At 40.5% G+C, this 22,550-nt stretch overlaps 1 protein-coding gene across 12 annotated transcripts in view; it reads left to right on the top strand.

Annotated features, from left to right (window-relative positions):
* Nucleotides 1-22,550, top strand: part of ERC1 (ELKS/RAB6-interacting/CAST family member 1) — a 158,653-nt gene that overhangs the window by 122,605 nt on the left and 13,498 nt on the right. For 9 of the 12 annotated variants that reach the window (XM_081878821.1, XM_081878827.1, XM_081878817.1 and 6 more), the window contains one exon: nt 13,680-13,781. In XM_081878821.1, the coding sequence (XP_081734947.1) occupies nt 13,680-13,781 (102 nt within the window). Of the gene's footprint in view, nt 1-13,679; nt 13,782-15,655; nt 15,723-22,550 lie in introns of all 12 variants that reach the window. The other 3 variants (XM_081878819.1, XM_081878820.1, XM_081878828.1) reach the window with 1 other exon arrangement.

Raw genomic sequence — 22,550 nt, 5'->3', positions numbered from 1 at the left:
TGCAGCTTGCCTTAGGCAAATCCCCTTGGCTACTACCTACTTCCTCACATGTCATGCCTTCCCCAAACTGAAAGCTACTACAACACATTTTTCCAGCTATGAAGGCTGACTCTCTTACTTTCTCAAAAAGAGAAAACGCCAAAGGTTAAAGGCAACCAGTTAGGAATCTGTCCTATAAATAGTTACGTGCAAGACTGAAGTAAGTCCTACACATTAAAAATCGTTGATCATTTTATTTTTCTCTGATATGAAACAAGTGCCTGGAGTCCACATGGGCTGTATAAGGACTAATAAACTGAAAGCTAAATCCAAATAAGACAGAGCTGCTCTGTGTGAATGGCCTTTCAGTCCAGACAAAGTAGCATTGATCTTGTTCTGGATGGAATCTCAGTCCATGTTACAGCTTGGGCTGGATTAAAATGGGTCTAGATAAGCAGTTTATTCCATGTGTGTCTGGGACTGAATAGGAGCATCGTGTCTGTAAGTGTCAGCTTAGCTTCCATGGAGGAATAAGAAAGTGTTTATTACCTGTAGTAACTCTAGGAACATCAGAAACCCAGCCTTATTTTCTGTAAGAAGTCCCACAATTTATTTTGAGAGAGTTATAGGCATGCAGGCCTATTATTAAGATGCTATCCTAGATTAGTAGATAACAAAGCTTACTGTCAGAAAAGTTCATGTACAACCTATGAGACATATGCTCTCCTCCTCCTTTTTCTAGCTAACACAAACATGGGAGAACTGTTTGAAGGAAAATTGATACTTCTGAAAGGCTATAGAAGTCACTTAAACTATTCTTGGTGATTTTTAGCTAAGTAATTCATTTGCCAGATAGTTAGCAGCAGCTCCCATCTTTGGACAGCCACTTTTGGGCCCCCAGCCATCACCACCACCACCATTTACTTCACTTTCACTCCTATTACAACTAAATTATTCTGTTGCCAAAGGCAGCAAATTGGAGCCAAAAAGCCTTTCCACCAAAGGTTTCTTCTAAAGCACTGGTACTCTGGTAGAAGTGGTTTTTCACTTAACATTTAATATTGAAATAAAATGTTTAATGTTTGCTCAATTAAGTTCTTTTTCCGATAGTTAAAACCAACATTAAAACAGGTCAGAAATCAACTTTACAGTTTTTGTAATATTCAGCTTTACTGGAAGAGTAATAAATACTGTCACTTTGCAGCAAGATGGCCATTCACCAACAAAAGACTTTGATACACAGACTTTAATGTAAAATACATATTTTCATTTCACCATGCTGATAAAATGCTTCTTGGCATTTGACATTTGACATCCATCCTCAACAATATGAGGAGAGGAAAGAATTCTAGTATTATGAGAATCTATGATCCTGCAGGCTTGATGCAAAAACCCAAGTAAAAGCCTTGAGAGTATTTTCCTATCATGAGCTTCTTAGGTTTTTATCCTGAAGAATGTGAGATTTGTAACTCTCACAGAAAATACTTTTTAATAAACAGGTGTCTCCTGAAAACCTCCTTTTATGTGGTGTTTTTGGCTGCCCTTCTATCAGTTGAATAACCTGTTCAGCATAGCATTATAGTTCCATTTTTATAGACTGAAGAACAAATCATATATGTAGTAGGTAACTTTCTAAACCCCTTAAAGCATTTTGTAACCATCAGTATCATTCTGCTTAATACATTCCACTTGATATGTGTCTAACAGCAATGGGGACAGGACAAGCTCTGTCTCATTTTCTAACCACCATGAAAGCAACAACTGAAGACCTCTGTCTATGGAGGACCAACACAATATATTTTCTTGCACAAGGCAAAGTACAAGATGGCACCTCTTTCAATTCCATGTACAGAAGCCAAGTGGGCTTGCAATTGGCTCTTACATCAACACTGGTGACAGGATAACATCCTCCACCAGACCAGAAGCAGCAGACCAGATTAGAAGGCCCAAGAGACAGGCCACTTGGCAACAGAGTTATTAAATAGTTTGGCAGAAATAAAAAACTGAGTTCAAGTTTTTCATCTGGCAGCGTGGGCTAGGACAGCATCTAGATTGCTCTCTCAAATCCAGCTCTTTGACATCTAATTTATCTTACAACTTAGCGTAGAATAAAGTTCACAAAGAAGTCAACAGGAGTTTTCCAGAAAATCTGTAGCCACAATAACCTTTGGGTTAGAGTACAGAAGCAAAATTACTCCTTAAAAATGCTTCACAACTTCTATCCCAGATGAATGGTAAGTAGCCAGTGTAACATCAACATTTTCAGAATTAGTTCTATGAAATGTAGACTTTTTCTTATAACTTCTGTTACCCAGTAAGTAGGTAGGTTCCATGTTGGAGATTCAGTTTTGCTGTGTAAAGGGGAGTTCATGCCTCATGAATCTGTTAATCTCTTCCCAGCAACCCCTAAGGAAAAAAAGGCAACCATGGATGAGAGCATATCATCTCGGAAACTGGTTAAAATATTAAGAGCCAAGAGTATTCATTAATTAAATAATAAAAATTAATGAGTAAAACAATGTATTTCTCAAACTATGAACAATATAAAGTGTGCATCATGAACGAACTGTTAATTTTTGCAAAAAACACAACAAAACTAGAAAACTCAGTTTGGTAGCAGCAGAAAGAAATTAACTCATAACATGACTAGCCTCTGCAAGAGTGTTTCAGTCATCAGAATGCATTAAAAAAGTTTGATTGAACAACTTAGATTCAGCAACCAAATATTGACTACCTATTTTGTAGCATTCTGTGATGATTCCTTCAGTTTCCCTATTTGCATTCCTCACACAGTATCAGATTCCCACCCACTCAACTAGCAGATTGGTTACTGTTAAAGAGAAGGGAAGAGTTTTGGCAAAGACATTCTGGTTCTTTAATTTCTCTGTGTGCTTGTGTTTAACTTTGGATGAGGAGAAGTATTTCAGAAAGAGGATATGGTATTAGTGTTGTTTTAATTTAAAGTTCCTAGTCTTTTAGTAGCAGGAATGGGTTTTAATATAGAGACAAATTCATAGCAAAATGCTTAGCATTGACCAGGCCATTCCAGTAAACTGAGCTGCCTGTTCCAGATTGACTTTCAGTGTTCATACTGTATTTCCTGTATCATTGAAAGGATGAAGTGCAACTGTCACCATATATTCTGGCCACAGTTTAACTACCCCCTCCCAGTAATTTTTCTTAACTGGTTCCTGGTGCCATACTGGTTGTGGGGGCTCTATTTGGATTTGGGAGGGTGAGTAGCATAGCTTCTGGAAAGCAGTACTGTTTAACAAAGTCCAGATGTGCTGATGAGTGCAAGCTGGTACACTTGAATTAGAAGTTATAGTTGAGCCCTGCTATATGTGTGGTGAGGCACTCATTGTGGAATTAATGTAAATCTAAATAACTTGGCCTGCTTATGTACAGTTTATCTACCAGATATGTGTCACAACATAGTTCTCAAATCATTAGATGCTGATTATAGTTTATCACCATGTAAAGTGCTGGTCTGCAGCTTAGCTTTGTCAGTAGAAGCCATGGGGAGATAGATTTTCCTGTGATGTCTTTAGTGCTTTAGATTTCTGAGGTTTCCCAGCAGAAGCTCTTCAAGACAAAAGCTGTCACTTGCCCCTATCTGCCTGCTAGTTGATATTTAAAGAATTCTCATAGCAGTGAGGCAAGCCTTTCTTAGGAAGAGATGTGGAACACAAGCACACTGATGAATCAACCCCAATGGATGTGTTTGGGGCAATAATAATATATTATAATAATTTATTATTTATACCCCGCCCATCTAGCTGGGTTTCCCCAGCCACTCTGGGCAGCTTCCAACACAAGGGTTGAGCATCCGTAGCTTGAGGACATCTGGACCTCACCAAATAGTATATTGCTTACTCCAGGTTTCAAATGATGGAACTTCTCATAAGCAATATTAGCATAGGTTCAAATCATAATCCCAAATATGAACAATGGCAATGGAAAATAAGAATATAACTGCACTGTTTTTAGGCAGATGGCAATTGACCTTATAGGGGGAGAGGGTCTGGCTTCAGAAAACAGTCTCCAACTCAGAAGAGCTTCACCAAAAAGAACTTCAACTCTCTGCTGCCAATAAGGTTTTTCTGTCTCATATTTGACTTGCGAGCACCACCTGTGCTCTCTTAGTCTATGTTTTCACACCATTAACTTTAAGTCTTTTTTTAAAAGTTTGGTTTTTTTTTTTAAGCAACAAAGTTACAGGCAGGACAGCTGGAAGTAACTGTATCAATGACCAGGACTGACCTATTTTTCAACAGTTGAACCAATCATTACATATAGCCACTGTCTAAACTAGTGGTTATTTTCCTATAGAGCAGTGTGCTGTGGCATCCTGGGGTGCCTTGAATGATGGTTGGGGTGCTGCAGGCAATACTGGCTTTTGCCCTCCTTCCTTCCCTCCCTCCTTTGATGCCCTCTCATGTCTCTGCCTCCCAAAGGCTTGCACAGCTGTTTGTTGCTGCAGCCCTGACTGCAAGCTCCATGGGTGAATGTTGGTAAGGGAGCAGGTAAGGGAGCCCAGCCAGCCAGTCTTCGAGACAAGTCCCAGGCCCCTATGAGACTGTGTGAAGAGGCATCTCTTTGGGCAGGGATGGGGTAGATCACAGACCAGGGACTGCAGCAGTAGCTGCCCGGAGGACTCCCAAGGAGAGGGGGCTGAGGGAACACTCCACAAGCAGTGGCGTAGCGTGGGGGTGCAGGGGGGGCCGGCCGCACCGGGCGCAACATCTGGGGGTTAGGGTTAGGGGGCGCAAATCCACGGGTTAGGGGGCACAAATTACTTGCCTTGCCCCGGGTGCTGACAACCCACGCTACGCCACTGTCCACAAGGGAGGGTGTATGAAAAAGGGTGAGAGGCTGCCAGCTCTGCAGGAAAGGGGTGACATAACTGGGCTCCTGAGCCCCACAGGGGTGCTGCAGAAAGAATGTAGTGGACTCAAAAAGGTTGAAAACCTATGCTCTCTAGGGGGTTTTTTTAACCCATTCATCTCTGTGATTTCAGTTTATTTTAGCTGCTGGGCTTTGTTTTTGTTTGACTGGCTTTTAATTCCCGCCCCCCAAATCTGATAAATATATAATAAGTAATGAAAATTATGTATAGCATTTGAGTGACCAATTCTCAATAGTTCTTACAACAATCATGTAAATGAGGTTAGTATTATCCCCTAATTTGCAGGTGTGCTGAGACAGAAAATATACTGGTTTTTCTTAAGGTCAATTAGTTAGTTCATGGTAGAGGTGAGATTTGAATCACAAACATCCAGATTCACAATTAATTTATTTTGCTATTTTGCTTATTGCCATATAAACAATAGACAGTCAATTAGTAGGCAAAAAAGTGTAACATTAACATTTAGTCCAAGTTTTCAGTCTGTTGCCTTGCATTGTCACCATCACAATGAAATTCTTTTCTTAGATGATGCAGACAGAACTTTAAATGTGAGGGTTGCCTTTCCAAAGTATGTTAATCTCCCCCACATGTTGGAGCTGTGGTTGCTTCTACCCTGAATTCATTCTTGTGGCTAACAAAATGAGATCATAGAATCAGCACAATTCTGAATCTCCAAAAGACTAAGAGAGATTAATTAAGGTAGTACAGAGGATATAGCAGAATTCGCATGAAAACTAGGTGCTTTCATTGTTTCTGTACAAAGTTTAGAGTTACCTATTTACTTAAACTTTGTTTGTTTGTTTGTTTGTTTGTTTGTTTGTTTGTAGTGTCTTGAAGGAATGTGTCTGGGATGTTTTGTAGATTTTTAAAAATAGTTTATTTTATGTACTATCCGGCTCTGGTATTGGTACTGATGTAGAGTAGGCTATAAATCTAAATAAATAAGTATATATCAGATTGCTGTCTTCCCTACCCTCTGCCTGCCCAGTCTCATACAGAATCTATCCTCTTTATATTTTGTGCTGAAATCAGAATCTTACATTTCTGCCAACTTCTGAAGTTTAAACAGTTTTTTAAATAAATAAATAAATAAATAAAAATCCTTATATGTATGCATAGTTAAAATGAGAAGGCTGTGCTCTGTGTGGAAGCAATAAGTAGCATGAGGTTTTTAAAAATCCATGTTGCCCATTTCTGCATCCCAAAAGGAAGCAGATTGGGTTTCAACAAGTTGTGCTTGACTGGAGATTGCAGAATCCATTGTCTGGGAGTCCTAGGGAAATCTGGATTCAGATCAGCTCCCTTTTAACCATCTGTTCTATCTTTCTCCTCCATTATTTCCAGATGTTTAAACTACTACAAAATTCTGATATAACTTTTGTTTCCTCTTCCACTCTCTATAATCAAACCTGACGTCCTTCCCATTATAGGTCTTCTGCCTTTTATGATTCTGTGGGGATTTTATAAACTTTTGGCTTTCCTGATCCTTCTCAGGACCCCCAGTTACTAGTAAATCAGCCAAGACTTCTGGCCTTTTTCTGTTAGCTCCTTCATTCCTACCTCTTCTTTTGCTTCTGTCTATGATTTGTGATACTCCTTCAGCTGGCTTGCTGGCCTTAGAATGACACTATCATCAAGGACATAAGACATAAGGCTGAGTACGGTAAATGATTTAGGTTTCTCTTGTTCAGGGGAGGTTGTTCACCACACACACGCACCAGATACAGTGGGCAGTTCTAATCAGAGAATGCTTCAACACTATTTTCCATGTCCTTTGCTTGTATATGCTGTCAGTGTTATATAAAAGCCAGTTCCAAGGGTTCCATCACACCTGAGTGTCACACTAAGAAATTTAATCCAAATTGGGATGGCTCTCAATCATAACTGTGCAACAGAATAAAATAAGGAAAATCTGGGACACAATTTGGACTGGAAGATAAAATTTGTAGCTTGCCTCAGGCTCTATATCCTCTATATGGGGATTTTTCTTTTGCCCTACCTATGGTAATGATGGGCATTAGGAAGGGGGCAATGTTTCTTAGGTATACTGTAATAGCCTTCCCCTTGCTTCCCTCTCAAACTAAGATATGTATTCAGGAAAGAGGTGGGTAAGGATGAAGGGAATGCCTGAGAACAAGTGACTTTCAAAAGACCACATATCCTCTCCACAAAATGTTACAGACAATTAACTGGTATGGAATAAATAAGAGATTGGCACTAAATGAAAGTCATTTACCAGTACAAATGTCTACAAGACATTTACTAGTCATCTACTGTTCAAATTGTATAGTAACCCTTTTATTATATACAAGTGACAGAGAAGGTGGCCGGGAATTATCTGTGCCTCTTTGTGTGACTATATATACGGTCACCATGTAAATGGACACTCAGCCAATGAACAAGATATGTTAATAGTATAGATGAGGAGTGGAGAGGCTGTTGGACCCCAACTCCCATCAAGCCCAGCCAGCACAGCCAGTGGTCCAAGATGATGGGAGTTGTAGTTGAACAACATCTGGAGGGCCATAGGTTCCTCATCCCTGGTGTAATTTAGCTAAGCTATTTTGTTTGTAGCCTTCCCTCAGTAAATGTATGAAAAGAGGAATTATCTGCCAGTTAGTGTCGTGTGTGTGTGTTGTTCAGCCTTGTGTTAAGCAGCAAGAACTAGCAACATTAAGAAAATACCTTTAAAATTTCAGGACATGTGCAAGCATATGTACTTCCAAGTTGTAAAGCCACTGTTGAAGGCTACTTGTCATGTGCAACTGTGTCTACTCAGATCCAGCTTAGGGAAACCTGTTCCTATGTGTTTGAGGCAGAAGCTGGCTGTGCATGCTGTATATTTGTAAAAGTTGTGGTGTAAAAAGCTTGTGTGTGTGTGTGTTTTATGTACCAAGCAAATGTGAAACACAATAAAATTGCAATAGGTGCTTTTTTGAAAAAAGTGGACAGCCCACCTGAAGTATTTGGGAGACTGGTGTGAATGATATCATGATTCTGAATCACTGATAAATACATGAGTCAAAAGCACAGTGAAGACAGTGAAAACTGTGCTCACTCTGCACACAAGACCATCACTAGTTGTCTTTCTAAGGTAGATCTGTAAGCAACCAATTTAATATGGCTGCCGCTGCCTTGCTTGCTACTCCAGAAATTAGGTTTACTGTGTTACTCCAGAAAAATATTGTGAAGGCACTTGGCAATGCTAAGGGAAGAAGTGAGGGAGGACTGTACTCCTCCTCCTCCTCCTCCTCCTCCTCCTCCTCCTCCTCCTCCTCCAGCCAACTTTGATTATTACTCTGCCAAAAGTAATAGCAGGCTCAAATAGTTTTGTTTCTTTAAATAATGTTGCTATCAGCAGTGTTTATATGATGCAGACAGGCGCATTCATGTGTGCACCCAGAACTGTTCCTAGGCTCTTGCAGACAGCCTGTGTTAAGCTGACACTGAGCAGTCCCCATCACTTTAGAATCCAGGAATTTACATCTATTGGTAAGCATTTTTTTCCCTTCCTAGGAACAGTTCCTAGAATTGGGATGGCGGGCTGGGAGGGGGATGATAGTATTTTCAGCCTACATATAACCCTTTGAAGGTGCAAGCAGATTTCTGGGTTGTATGGTAACACACACAAACAAAAGCTCTGGTGAATCTGTGAGTGTTGAGCACCTTAGATTTGCTGCCATTTCAGGCAGTTCAATAGCTACTGAAAGAATTCCTAGCTGCCTAAAAGAAGGTTGTAAAGCTGCAGTTGTTGTCAACACAATGAGATGGCAGTGTGTGTGTGCCCTCTTACTGGAATCTGAATAATTCACCCACAAATAGATGAAAGGAGAGCCAGGCACCATCTTTTTTGGTGCAATAGAAGTGGTGATGTAAAATTGTAATTGTTTGAAACCACTTTATTGAGCTTTTATGATAAACTTCTTTTCACATTGCCTTTGAGAAACTATTACTTTGTCCAGTGTTGCTAATGACATTGCCATTAGAGAAACTAGACTGCCCTTGAAGCTTCAACTATTGGACGTTTAAACTGCACTTTTCAAGTTTGCAAAACTGGAATGAAACCCTTCATAACTTCCATGAACTGGAATGTTGGTTAATGTGATTCTATTTTACAAATATTAGGGACGCGGGTGGCGCTGTGGGTTAAACCACAGAGCCTAGGACTGGCCGATCAGGTCGGCGGTTTGAATCCCCGTGACGGGGTGAGCTCCCGTTGCTCGGTCCCAGCTCCTGCCAACCTAGCAGTTTGAAAGCACGCCAAAGTGCAAGTAGATAAATAGGGATCGCTCCAGCGGAAAGGTAAACGGCGTTTCTGTGCGCTGCTCTGGTTCGTCAGAAGCGGCTTAGTCATGCTGGCCACATGACCCGGAAGCTGTACGCCGGCTCCCTCGGCCAATAAAGCGAGATGAGCGCCACAACCCCAGAGTCTGTCACGACTGGACCTAATGGTCAGGGGTCCCTTTACCTTTATTTTACAAATGGATGGTAAATCTTGACCTAAACCAAACTTGTGGTGCGCTGAACCAAATGTACATGTATTTTGCCTGTAAGGTATTTAATAAACCCACTGTTTTTGTAGTCACAAGAAGCAAAACTTAAGGGCTCATCCAGGCTTCCTTTTGTGCCATTTTTCTAGACATCTCCAGGTTTTAAAGTTGCCTGGAAAGCTCAGCACCAAAGAAAGTCTGGATGAGCCCTAGGTTCTTGGGACAGTCCAGTCCACACATAGCTCATCAGCTGCGTGGATGATAAACTGTGTTTGAAGTGGCTTGTTCCAAACTGTGCAGAGGAAGGAACATCCAGCACTCTTCCATCAGGCCTAGAGGCAGTTCCAGCTGATAGTCCCTGTTCGGCTAGTTAACATCTGTTGTTGATGAGACAAAACCAGGGTTAGGGAAATTGGTATATAGGCTGGAAACAGCTTTGGTGGATAGGCATGCCAGAATGGATCACAGGGTGATGGGTGCAGCACCTGATTTAGGGTGGTGCAGGTGATCCTCGCCCCCGGGCACCGAGCCAAGGGAGTGCAAAATACTACTACTAATATTTTTTTTTAATACCCTATGTTTCTATGGGTACCTACTGAGAAGATCCATTTAAAAAGCACCTGTACCAAAACTAAGAAATATTTGGAGGGGGGCACGAAACGTTTGTTCTTGCTTAGGGCACTATATTACCAAAGTCCACACCTGGATGGGTGAAAACTAAAAGCCTTGTACATAAATTGTATTGTACATAATTTGGAAGCACAATGTTCCTAGTATGTATATGAAGCTAATTATATTTCGTAAGCTGCGTTATGGAGGATTTGCCTTGTAAGGCAGCCTGTAAGTACTTCAAATAAATAAATAGAAATAAATAAATAAACTATCCAGTGGAGGTGTAATTGAACTGAGATTTATATATTTTAATCATGAATTCCCCAGCTCCCTTCAGTACCTTAGCACAGATGATATTCCTTAGGTGCCTATTAAGCAATTACTATAATTTTTTGTTCTCTTCTTACATTATTGCTTTACCTCATATTAGATGTAAATTTAGATACACGGCAGTGTAGCTGCAGCAATGGCCCATATTTTTGTATATGCTGCCTATCACTGAAGTATGTTTGACAGCTGAACTGTATCTTATAACTTCTACCTGAGAGTTGAGCTTGTACTTTTCAGTATAGTTGGCAGAATAACTCATGTTTTCGATCCAAATTGCCTATTTTCATTAAAGTAATTTACTTAGTGCTAGAAAATCCAGATGAGGAAATTGAAATTATAGACAACTTTACTGACACATCATTAATTTTAGTTTTGTTTAGATCTTCTTGCCATGTGTCTTTTAGAGATCCTTACTTCAGCAGTTTATTTAAAAAAAGAAGACAAGAAAACATCCTAGCAATTTTACAAGGTTTAAAATGTGTATGTGCATATGAAAGAAAAACCAACAAAGACTTATCCTGCTATAAAACATAGGCAGTGGTAGCAGCTGCCCACTGCTGCTGCTAGGGTGAAGGGCAGGGCAAGGCATCTAACAGCAGGTGGAGCTATGGTCACAGTAGGCAAAACACAGGTGGCACATAGACAGGCTTGATACATAGGGAGAAGAAGTCCACAAGGGGTGAAGGAGATAGAAATAGTGAGGGTAGAGACTGGGAGGGAGAATAAACAGGTTAAGAAGGGTTAGGGGGAAGCAAGCAATGTTAGAGGCTGAGTGGAGGCAGAAAGGGAGTAAGGCGTGCTGCCCTGCAAAAAAAATGAAGTCATTTTTTCCACAGTGTAGAAACCAAATCATCTTATCATGGTTCTCTGCCCCTGCTCCTTCTGCTGCTTCCCATCCAGTCTCTAAAGTGGTGTGTTGGCTAAGCTCCTGTCTCTCGGAACAGAACAGCAGGAGCAATGTGAGACGATGAAAGCATCCTGAATGAATTCTGAATATTCCAGGGTCACTAGTCAGAGTAAACTTGAGGAAAGTGTTTTAAAGTGTGTGTGCTGTGGATTATTGCTGGGTGTTGGTCTGGAATAAGACAGTTTGTGCACATTGTGGCAAATAATACTGTCCTGATTGACTGGATGAGAAATTGCTTGGAAAAATGCATTGAGTGGTCTCTCTCCTCCTGGAGATCTAGGGGGTTGCTGTCTGAGATGGCACAGTACAGTTTATAAAAATAAGTAACATCTGGTTTCTCAAAACAATCACGAATTTTAGGTATCCTTGTAACTTTTATTTTCCATTGTAACGTTATTATTGACCGGTTAGCATAAATTAATAAAACAGCAAATACTCCATTCAAAGTTATATATTGCTTCTTTCCTTTGTTTATAAATATATTTGTGTGTCAGCCTTTGGATTCTAGGTTTGGAGACTGAAATTACTTGATGTTTGTGTCATGCCACAAGTTGGGACTTCCAGTAAAATAGTTCTCATGTTTCCTTATAGTGTTCTGGAGCCCTCTTGAACAGTTTTCTAAACAATGATGGCCAGAATTATTTCCCACATCACCATTCCAGTCACATATTTTGCAAGAGCGTGAAATATCACATTCCTACATTTAATGTAAAGTCGCTTGGTCTTTTCCCCAGCTGCATCTGTTTTAAAAGACTTGCTCATAGCTAACCCCTTTGGAGATGTGTGGTGTGTGATTTTGGACATTATACCACCACATCTAAGAGTTTAAGGCAAAAGGTAGGGCAGGTGTTTTTTCCAGCTCTGTAAACAAGGACCGAAGTCTGAGAATGTTTATCACAGTGCTGTTTTTATTTCACAATGGTTAAGTGGCTGGTGATGCAACAAGCTGTAATTCAAGATCAAAAGAACACATCACTTCTGATGATTACTATGTTAGACTCCTGGAAACTTCACAATAGACGCATACAGTGGTACCTCGGTTTTCAAACAGCTTAGTTCTCAAACTACTTGGAACCCAAACACTTCAAACCCGGAAATGAGTGTTCCGGTTTTCAAACTTTTTTGGGGAAGCCGAACATGCTCCGATTTGAGTGCACAGTTCCGTTTTGAGCGAGTGGCTTGGCCCCAGCAGTGACTGCCGCTGCTTCCTTCCCTTCCTTTTCCTCTGCTGGGAGTTTGGTGACTCCTTGGGATGTAAGTGACTCCGGAATAGGTAGACTAGGAAGGTGGCGACTTTCCCCCAGCGCGCAGAGAGGCGGTGTTTGGAGGGAGAGAAGTATGCTGGGCAGGTTGACCTTCCTGCCCCCTTGCCTTCCCTCCCTCTCCCCATCCCAAGCCCAACCCCAAGTGAGGTCCAGATGAGGCAGTGTGGGTGCTGCATTCCTGAGTGGGGTATTGGGGCACTCGCACTGCACACAGACTCCAGCCTGCCCAGCTCAGCGTCCAGTGGCTAGGAGCACAGCCGAGGGTAGCCGCCTTTTCCTCCTCTCCACACTCCGGTGCTGCTGCTGCATCCTGGTGCCACCATGCCAGGGACACGCAGGCAGTGCCGCCCCGACTGGCTCACGGCTGCCACTTTGTCATGCTGCCCAAAGTGGAGATAGAAGCCCTGGGACTCGCCAGGGTGAATAGGGAATGTGGGCAGATGCTGGAAAACATTCAGCCCCCTCCCGCATCCAGTTAGCCACTTCCTTCCCCACCCCCACGTGCGCACCTGAGTTCAACAGCACTCTCTAGCAACTGGCATTTAGATGTGGCATCTTTACTTACTGCTATCAGATCTTAGTCCTAGGATTTGGTGGTTCTTCAGCTTCATTCCGCCCCCACATTCAACTACTGTCCCTCCACCCAACAAACAAACACTTCCTGTCAGAAAACCCTTGACTTTATTCCTCCCACTTGGGGGGTTCTGGCCTGTTAGCAGCCTCTTGTCCTTATTAGCTGCCCTTTCCATTTTGCTTCCTCTTTGCCAAGTCATTCACCCTCCAGGGCTTCTTCTGGCCTTACATACATTTCAAATGCCTTTTAAAAGTCTTAACATCTTGGTGACTTGGCACAAGGCCTACAAAAAGGGATACATCTCCATATGCTCATATACTTACCATATTCTTATAGTTTAATTTTTTATCAGTGATTTGCTTTTAGCAGATATGTCAAATGGCTTGTCCATACAAAAATGGTTTTTCCCTTAAAAAAGGTAAAGGTACCCCTGTCCGTACGGGCCAGTCGTGTCCGAAATCACTTGAAATTGGAATTAGATATTATTTCATATGATTATCTGTATATAATAGGAAATTTATACTCCAGTTCTCTTGTTATATTCAATACATTGTGTAAATCTCTTTTATAAATAAAACCCTGAAAACTCAGTATTCTTATGTCTCTTTTGCAGACTCAAAATCGCATGAAATTGATGGCAGATAACTATGAGGATGATCACCTCAAATCGTCATCTCATTCCAACCAAACTAACCATAAACCCTCCCCAGATCAGGTAAGAACCCTGCTCTTTTTCTTTTTACAGTGATGCTTTACTGGTGTGTACTGATTTGTATATCTAGGACCAGAAGCAGCTTTTCCAAAAGGGAATTAAAAGAATTAGCTTGTTCTGATTTATGACATGGATTTCCTTGCTCTGGTATTAAATTGGAATTCCTGTTAGCAAATCATTAGATTTCATTATTTCAGAAGGACTGGTCTAGCAGAGGTTTGGTGGCATATCATTCTTAGTATAACTCAAGTGAACAGTTATTTCAGATTGCTTCTTTCTATGGAGACCTCAAATCTGTGGCCTTATTGCTTGTTTGTAAGGGTGGCTGCATCCATGCGAGGAAATCCCAGCCTGTGCGCTAAATGATCATAGGCTGTTCCTGTACATGCTCAATGAAGCTTGTCCTAAAAGAGAATCAATTTACCATTTCCTATGCACAATTTAACTTCAGATGTCGCTGGCTGAACTGAGACGTGCTTGGAAACTAACAAGATGCTTAGCAAAACCCATATTCAGTGCAAGAGGACCTCCTAACTAGAAAGCTCTCGCCAGTACTGCAGCATTCACTAACTTAGTTAAAAATAATAATAAACCTTATCTGGTTACCATCTAGCTTGATAAAGTGAATACCTCACACATCTGCACCCTCTTGTAATTCTAAAACCAGCACAGAGGCATCCCATTTATATAAAAGTATGACTATGTTGTGCAATGATTAGGGGGAGAAAGGAAAAATGTAAGTGTGTTGAAAAATGCTTGAAATTGCCCACTGATGCAAAAATTATACTTCAGCCACTTCCAAAGGTGATATTAAAGGGGAGGGGAGCTTAGGGAGGCTTGGTATGTTGTGTGTGCTTTCCTTTGAAGGACACAAAGGAAAAAAATGAAGGAAGGGTCACTCTTAATTTTTCTCTCCACCACTTTCTATCATGCTAAGCTTTAAAATTAGAATCCAAGGGTCATCTAGTCCAACCCCCTGCAATGCAGGAATCACAACTAAAGCATCCCAGGCAGGTGGCCATCCAACCTCTGTTTAAAAACCTCCAGGGAAGGAGAGTCCACCACCTTCCGAGGGAGTCCATTCCATTATTGAACAGCTCTTACTGTCAGAAATTTCTTCCTAACATTTAGTCAGAATCGCCTTTCTTATAACTTGAATCCATTGGTTCATGGTTCAGGTCCTAACCTCTGCAGCAGAGGAAAACAAGCTTGCTCCATCTTCCATGTGACAGCCCTTAAGATATTTAAGAAGGTATTTATTTCAAAGTACAGCCACCAAAGGAATCATTGTATTCTGCTTTATTTATTTATTTGCCAAGGGGACGCGTTTCTCAAACCTGCAGTAGGGAACTGAGAGTCCGGCCTGAAAGCCATTTGAGGCTATCAGTAGTTGGAAACTTTCAAGCTACTGTTTGGAGATGTCAGACATAACATTTCTCATGATGGAGCAGCATTGATGTTGCAGATTAAAACAATGCTCTGCAGTTCTGACTTTCCTGGGGAATAAAAGGATATTTCTTTTGCACACTGAAAGGAGGCGAAGGGGCATTTCCTTCACGTGAAATATGATTGCAGCAGAAGGTAGTGATCATATGAGATGAAGGCAAACTGTCACATGTAGAGAAGTTCAGCCACAATTACCAGTCAGATGTGCCTTCAGCATATTTTAATGTTCAGAAATTAACTAAATCACCTAAGAATACTTACCGTGATTCAGGGTATTTGAAGATAGCAGAGTAGAAGATACAAGGAATTAGTGGCTATTTTTTCTCCCACTAGAACGTTTTTCTTTTGTGTGGTTTAAATACTAATCGAGTCTTTATTTCATTCCCATGCTGCTCTGGGGCTTTTCCCCCTTGTCTTCTCTCAACCAATAGGATGAGGAGGAGGGTATTTGGGCATAGCCAATCAGATGCTCTTAGTTCAGCCATTTTGTTCAGAACGGTGAGAATCAGCTTTCTTTACCAGTAGAAAAGTTTCCCATGGTCACTCTTGCATCTTGCTTCTGTGTGATTCATGAGGTTTGGGTGTCTTTCCTTTCCCTTTCTAATGTGGCCTCTGCATGTAAATGTTTTCCTACTTATTTGTATTTTTTATTTTTTTTTAATCTGTTAACTTGTTACTGTTTTGTGTCGTTGTGAGAATACACTCCCAGAGCATGTGATTGGATTTATATGCAAGCAGCAGCATGATTCATGTTGTAAGAGGGAATGTCGCCATTATACTTTAGCAGTACAGTTTAACCATGGTAGCTAATATTTACAATTAGAAAAAACTTTTGCTATAAAGCAAAACAATCCAGAGGTTCTCTTTTTAAAAGTAACAAATCACTCAAATCACTTTTCTGCAGGATTTGAGCACGATGAACCATGCTGCTGATATTGCTGCAAGATTGTTGGGTGCCCCCAGTTACCTACAATGTTTGATAAAGCAAATGAGGATTTGGAGAAGATTAATAGTAACTTAAGGGAAGAAATAGCTTTCCAACTTTTCTGCATTCTGCCTGATTTATTGTCTTGTTAAATATATTGTTGCATTGATCAGATCCTTTGTTCTAAGTCAATTATGTAGGAAACCCACAGCAATTGTGATAGGGCCAAAGTTTTAATTTTACAACCTGGGAGTTGAATTGGCACTCCCTTTATTTGGGAGGGGGGAATGATTTAATTCATGCTCATTAGTGATCTCACGCCCCTTTGGAGTCTTTCTTTGCCATGTCTTTGTGTTTGTGTATGGTGTTAAAACTATTCAACATGATGGTGAAGAGTAAGTATCATGCTGAAGAATGCCAGGGAGCTGGGTGAGCTGAGAGGTAAGTTAATGAGGGGGAAGTGGAATTAGCTTAGAAGGCAGGAGCAGTTCAGACTCATTTACATGGTAAAACGAAAATACTGTGGCAGATGTTGATTAAAGGAACTTCCATTTAAACACTGCAAGTACAAAGAGGATAAAATTGAGGAAACATATGTGCTTCTCTGTCAACAAAGTGTTCACTCCTGTTACTTTGGAAGACAAGAACTGACACAACAGATAAAAGGGTAATGACATCACTGGGGCTTTAGTGGTTGTTTGCAACTTATTTGCTGTGGTATAACTCTTACATTTGAAATCTTAATAAGAGAGGCAAAGGGTAGGACATGAGGATGCAAGAAAAAGGAAGAGAATATGAATATTGGAATGGACAAGAGAGAAGATGGAACATTGGATCCATTATTGAAGTGTGAAAGTTGAAATCTTTAGATCTTTCGTATACTATACAACATGTGTTGTGCCTTTGCGATGTGTATTGTTTGTACAAAGAGTTTTGTCAATGGGCCCTTGTATTTGGTCAGCTTTCCAGTGCCTTGCTGTAGTCACTCACTAGGACAGATCAGGTCAAATGCTCTATAGTAGAAAGGACTTGCTCCGTCTGCCTGGGACACCCAAGGTGAGCTTCCTTACCTGTGGCTGCAAGTAGTTAATAAACCATGATGCTGTATCTTCAGTCCAGAGATAAATGTATACACCATAGGAGTCAAGTCAAACCTTACCATAATAGTTCCTGATGTACTTCCTATTTCAGGAGGAAGTACCAGCTGATATTGAACGGCTGAGCCTGTACTAGTAAGAAACCCCTTAGCTCTTAGGTCCTGCAGAGGCCCATCTGGGGGTTGCTGTTCAATCCTGTCATCTCTCTTTGTGGTTACCATTTTTGTTATACTCCATGTGGGTAACTCATGTCCCAAGTGTTCCTTGCCTAGGCCCTTGCCCTCCTCCCTCTTATGCCTAGTTATATTCCTACTTAGGGCCTTCATTCTTCCAACTTTTTCACCATCAACCACACAGAAGCCTCTTGCTCCCCTCAACAAGTCCCCCCAACCTCATTCTCCTTACCAACCACTTAGGCTTGGTACCACCATTCAAAAAAATCAGAATTTACCTTTTATGTAATAATGCTCATTTAGTTACAGTCAACTAAAATTTCCTGGCACTTTGACGTCTGAATGAACATGAAAAGCCCTTAACACAATGTGTTAAGTAAAAAGGGTTTTGGTTTTTTTAATTGAATTATGTCTATCACTCAAGGACAAGTTACAGGTAGGTAACCGTGTTGGTCTGCCATAGTCGAAACAAAATAAAACAGTTCCTTCCAGTAGCACCTTGGAGACCAACTAAGCTTGTTATTGGTATGAGCTTTCATGTGCATGCATGAATAAAACTGAAAATGCAGTCTATTGGATTACTAAAAGGCATCATCATGAAAATTTACCTGGAGATGTGCCATGCTCAAGGCTTCAGCCTTCTGACATCAAAATGAGGATCTTGCCAAAGACTTTGAAATTAATTCCATTTCACTCCCTAAATTCACTAGGGAGAAGTGGTGGTTGTATACCTTCACATACCTTAATATGTCCATCCTCACTCTGTGGTTTTGTTTAAAAAAATGTTTAAACTATCGCTAACACAGAAAAAAGGCTTTAACACAGTATCTGACACATCTTAGAAGAACTGAGTCCCAGACTTTGTGGTTCATAACACATTGAACAATATGAAGCCACCTCATTACTGTCATCAAGAGATTCCTCTCCTGCACTCATATCCAAAAATGACTTTGTTTAAAAGCCATATTAGTTTACTGCCAGTTTCCAAAACATTTTGACAGTGGAGAAAATGTTGACACATAAAAAACATTATGTTCCCATGATCTGCCCTTCAGTCTGTATAGGGCAGTTCTCTTTTGCTTCACTTAGGCAGGTGCCAAACCACTTTTGAGATCAGGCCACTTTCAGAGAAGTGGAGCAAAAGGCAGGGGGCACGGTAATAGTAGTCTTGTTCTAGTCCCAGTTTAAATTTCAGTCATCTTGGAAATTCTTTAAAATTATGGTGTCTGAATTCAGCCAAGTGCACATTCAGTTTTCCATCTTCATCAAAGCATCTCAGTCATAAAACATTGTTCCACTGTTCTGAATTTGGTTGTGAAGATCAGAAACATTTTGTAAGTAGACTGCCAGTTGTGGCAGTTCTGTGATGTGGACAGATATCTATAGAAGAGTACATTAATTCACATTCTTTTTTTAAAAAAAATGTGATGATATAATGCAAGCTTTTTCATAGTCTCTTTGGAAGCTGTTTCTGGGAGTGTCAATAGAGAAAGCAGTGTTCATTCTTTTGTATCTTTCCCCAGGTTTTTTTTTTTTCTCCCCCAAAGTTTGGCTAGTTCCCAAGGTGAAGGCGGTGAGCTCTGGAAATCATTAATCCATGGGATTTGTTCATGGTGTATTAAAATTTCAGAAAGAATTTGCTTTATAAATATGATTTCCTGATTGACTCTGGCAGAAATGAAACCAGAAGAGATGGGACTGTCAATGCAGCCAAAATTCCTTACAGTGGTTTCTGTTGAAACGTTATGGGCAGGGAGGAAAAGTCATCTGGGGAAGTGACTGTTGTTGGTTTTGAACCTCTTGTTGAGGTTCTGCAGTGGATTCTTCCAAAAGATTCAGAACTTGCAATGGAAATTGATCATAGTTTTTAAGGATGTTCTTGTGTTTTCCTTTCCCCCTGTGAATAGGGAGAATCAATATAGCTATTAGAGATTCCTTTCCCAGGATCCATGCCCAGTCCAGCCCACATTTTGACTGTTTGTACCAGGTGCTGGCACACAAGGGACAGATTGGGATTCTGTTGATATTCTGTTTTGACAGTTTATCTGCCTGGGTTGATGGAGACTGTCTCAGATTTGGAGTTGAGGGAACCCTGGCTTGCTGTCTTGGGAACCTCAATATTCACATCAAGGTTTCCTGGTTTGAGACAGTGTAGGATTTTGACTGCCACAAAAGCCATCAGGCTATAACAAAATGCAATTGGCACAACCAAAACTATGTGTTGACTAGGCAGAAATGTGGGTTTGATTGTAGGGGATTTTTCATCAAGTGGTGGTCAGACCACTTCATATTGAGGTTTTGACTTTCAGCACCCATTTTCCTCTTTGGGGGTGGTTAGACCTATTAAGATAGTCTGCTGTCAGAAGCTTATGATGCCTGAAGCATTCCAGATTGCCATGGGGACTTTATTGTTGCCATGACTGACACTCCTGTAGAAGTTTTGCTCACTCTTTGGGGTACAAAGAAATATCTGGTCACGTGCTTTTAATTAGTCTTAGTCTTTAACTGTATTGTTTTTATTCTTGTAGTGTATTTGAGCGATCTTTTTTCTTATGGAAGTTAGTCAAAGTGAAATTTTTGTTCCTCAATCCAACCTGCATTTTAATAGGGTTAATAAATACTACTAGTTGGCCCAGTATTCAGCGTTGAAATGAAAATAACCATTTTGTATTGAGCCAACTTCTGTTTATGGTTTTTAAATAAATTCACTCGGTACATCGTGCCGATATTTTCAAATGCACTTATTATGTCATGTTTGACAGGTTTTATTGTTCTTTAAATGTGTTAAACTGGACATTGAATGAATACCACTAGCTTGGGCAAAGACAGGGATGGGCAGAACATCTCTTGTTAATAAAGAAAGGCTGTTTTAGAAAATATTCCCATACCTTGGATAAGCTCTAGAAAGCATTCAGGTTGCACAGAGTCTTGCAACCCAGCTCATCAGTCCTGTCCAGCTCTGCCTTTCTGCTTGGCAGGTGCTTTTTTGCATCCTCTTAAGATAAGCTCTGCAATTGCGGGAAGCACTGTGACTCTTGCTAAGTGGCCAGCTCAAATTAGATGTGGGAGAAACATAGAGATAAGCACGGTACTTACTGGTGGAGTTAATGCATCCCAAGGGAAAGAAATGAACTCTTCTGTGAGCTTTACTATTCTCCAAGAGGGCAGGATCAGCCCTTTACAAAATAAGCAGCAGTAATCAAATTAGGATGCTTTCAGCAAATGGCTTATCCATGAATAAAATGATCTTGTTTCCAACTTAATGGGTCCTGTTCCCATAATTTAGATAGTTTATACTAAAGGAAAAGGGGTCAGTATCATCATACAGGACTAACATTATACAGTACAGAGTGGCATCAGAAAGGAATTAGTTCAGCAAGTATTCATATTCAGTTGGATAATGATAATGCTACTATTTCAAAGGATACTGTTACAGTTTCCTTTCTACCTAAAGATGACCAGGAGACATGTCTACTGTACTGGAACATGCAGCCTTAACATACATAATCTTTTATAGGTATCTCTGTGGAAAGAATACTGTGTTCTCAACCAAACAATGCTTCATCCTAGTTCTACATTCTTGACCTTTGTTTCCCTATTTTAAAAGTGAATTCTAAATTTTATATCAACCCAAGAGGGGCCAACACTGGTCCCAGCCCTAATCTGATGTATGCTTTTTAGAATTTAGAACTGGTAAAAAGAATTATACAACTATCAAACCCATGACTGTAGAACTTTTCCAGTCAGCCACCCATTTGTATGAATTTTAGGTGTGCTAAATCATGTTTGAGGTAAATCAGCTGCTTCAAACAAAGGGAAAGGCATGTAATACATTTCTGGAGTGAAGGGTGAAGATTTTTCACTTCCTTCCCTGTCCCATTCAGAGGTCAGGCTCCTTAAAATCCTGTGTCATGCAAAAATTACACATTTGTAACTGGGAAAAGATGGGCCTGGATGATAGGCAAAAACTGATGTGCATAGTGAAGGGATGGTAAAGATTCTTGGGATAAGAATGACTTTTTGAATGCATTCTGTTGTAAACACAAGAAAATAAACATTACCAGACCACACCGTATATTGCTTTCAAGTTACCAGTTCCAGCACTCAAGTAAATTGAGAACTGCTGATATAGGGCTTCCATGGGGGGGGGTTTTAAATTACAGGAGCTTTAACAATGGGTGTACAACAAAACACACTTGCATTTTGCAGCGAACTTTAAAGAAGAATGGTGTTGCTAATGAATTGTTTCTCCTTTGTAGTGTTCTTATCTTGCTGGGTGGGACATAGTTTTACTTATCAGTTATACTGCAGGCCTGCTAACTTGAGGGGTTTTTGAGAAATCTTGTAGGATAGCCAATATTACTACTATTGTCTGCAGCCAACCACAAGCATTGTGTCAATGAAAATTTATTTCCTTTCCATATTTTTGCCTATCAAGTCATCCTCAACATCTTTCCAGTCCTGTAGCCCTTACAGCATTGCCTTTTTAATTTTAAATTTCCTGTAACAGAAGTAATATTCCATGCTGTTTCTTTTTACAGTGCTAAAATGTTAATCCTAATGTGCTATAAACAGGGTTCTACAGTCTTACTGGGGAAGGGATTTTGACACCACTAATCTGTAGCTTTCAGCTCCTCCTATTGCAGGACCATTAATCCATTCAAAGAGTGTTGGAAACATAGCAAAGGAGCCAGAACCGTTGTGTATGCAGGACAATGTTGAAAGTAGTCCCAGCACCTGTTTCTGTTGACTGGGAGATTATCACACTTCTATGTTCATTAGCAGAGTTAGAGGGTATGGTTGGAAAGATACCTTATGCCTGCTGACAAGCAGAAGGTGCAACCACAGATTTTGCCTGGATGTGAACATTTTGACAGCTAAAACTTCACCACAGGGAATCATTGCTGATGCAGGCCTTGTACCTTGTTTTTGTTGTTAGAGATTCTCTTTCTTATTCCTCAGTGTTTAATTGGTTGTAATCAACAGAATGTTCACACTCTCAATTTTCCATTCTCCAATTATTACTTTCAAATCCCTGTGCTCTTTTAGAAGGAAGCACATGATATAATTAAATAAATGTATAGCAGAGAAACTTTTTTCTTGAAATCTGTTAATTTGCTTAGGGGGGCCC

This window comes from Podarcis erhardii (assembly GCF_964252035.2).
Source record: "Podarcis erhardii genome assembly, chromosome: 10".
In the NCBI taxonomy this organism is placed as follows: Eukaryota; Metazoa; Chordata; class Lepidosauria; order Squamata; family Lacertidae; genus Podarcis; species Podarcis erhardii.
The sequence above is the reverse complement of the archived record's forward strand: the minus strand, read 5'-3'. Positions and strand labels throughout refer to the sequence as shown.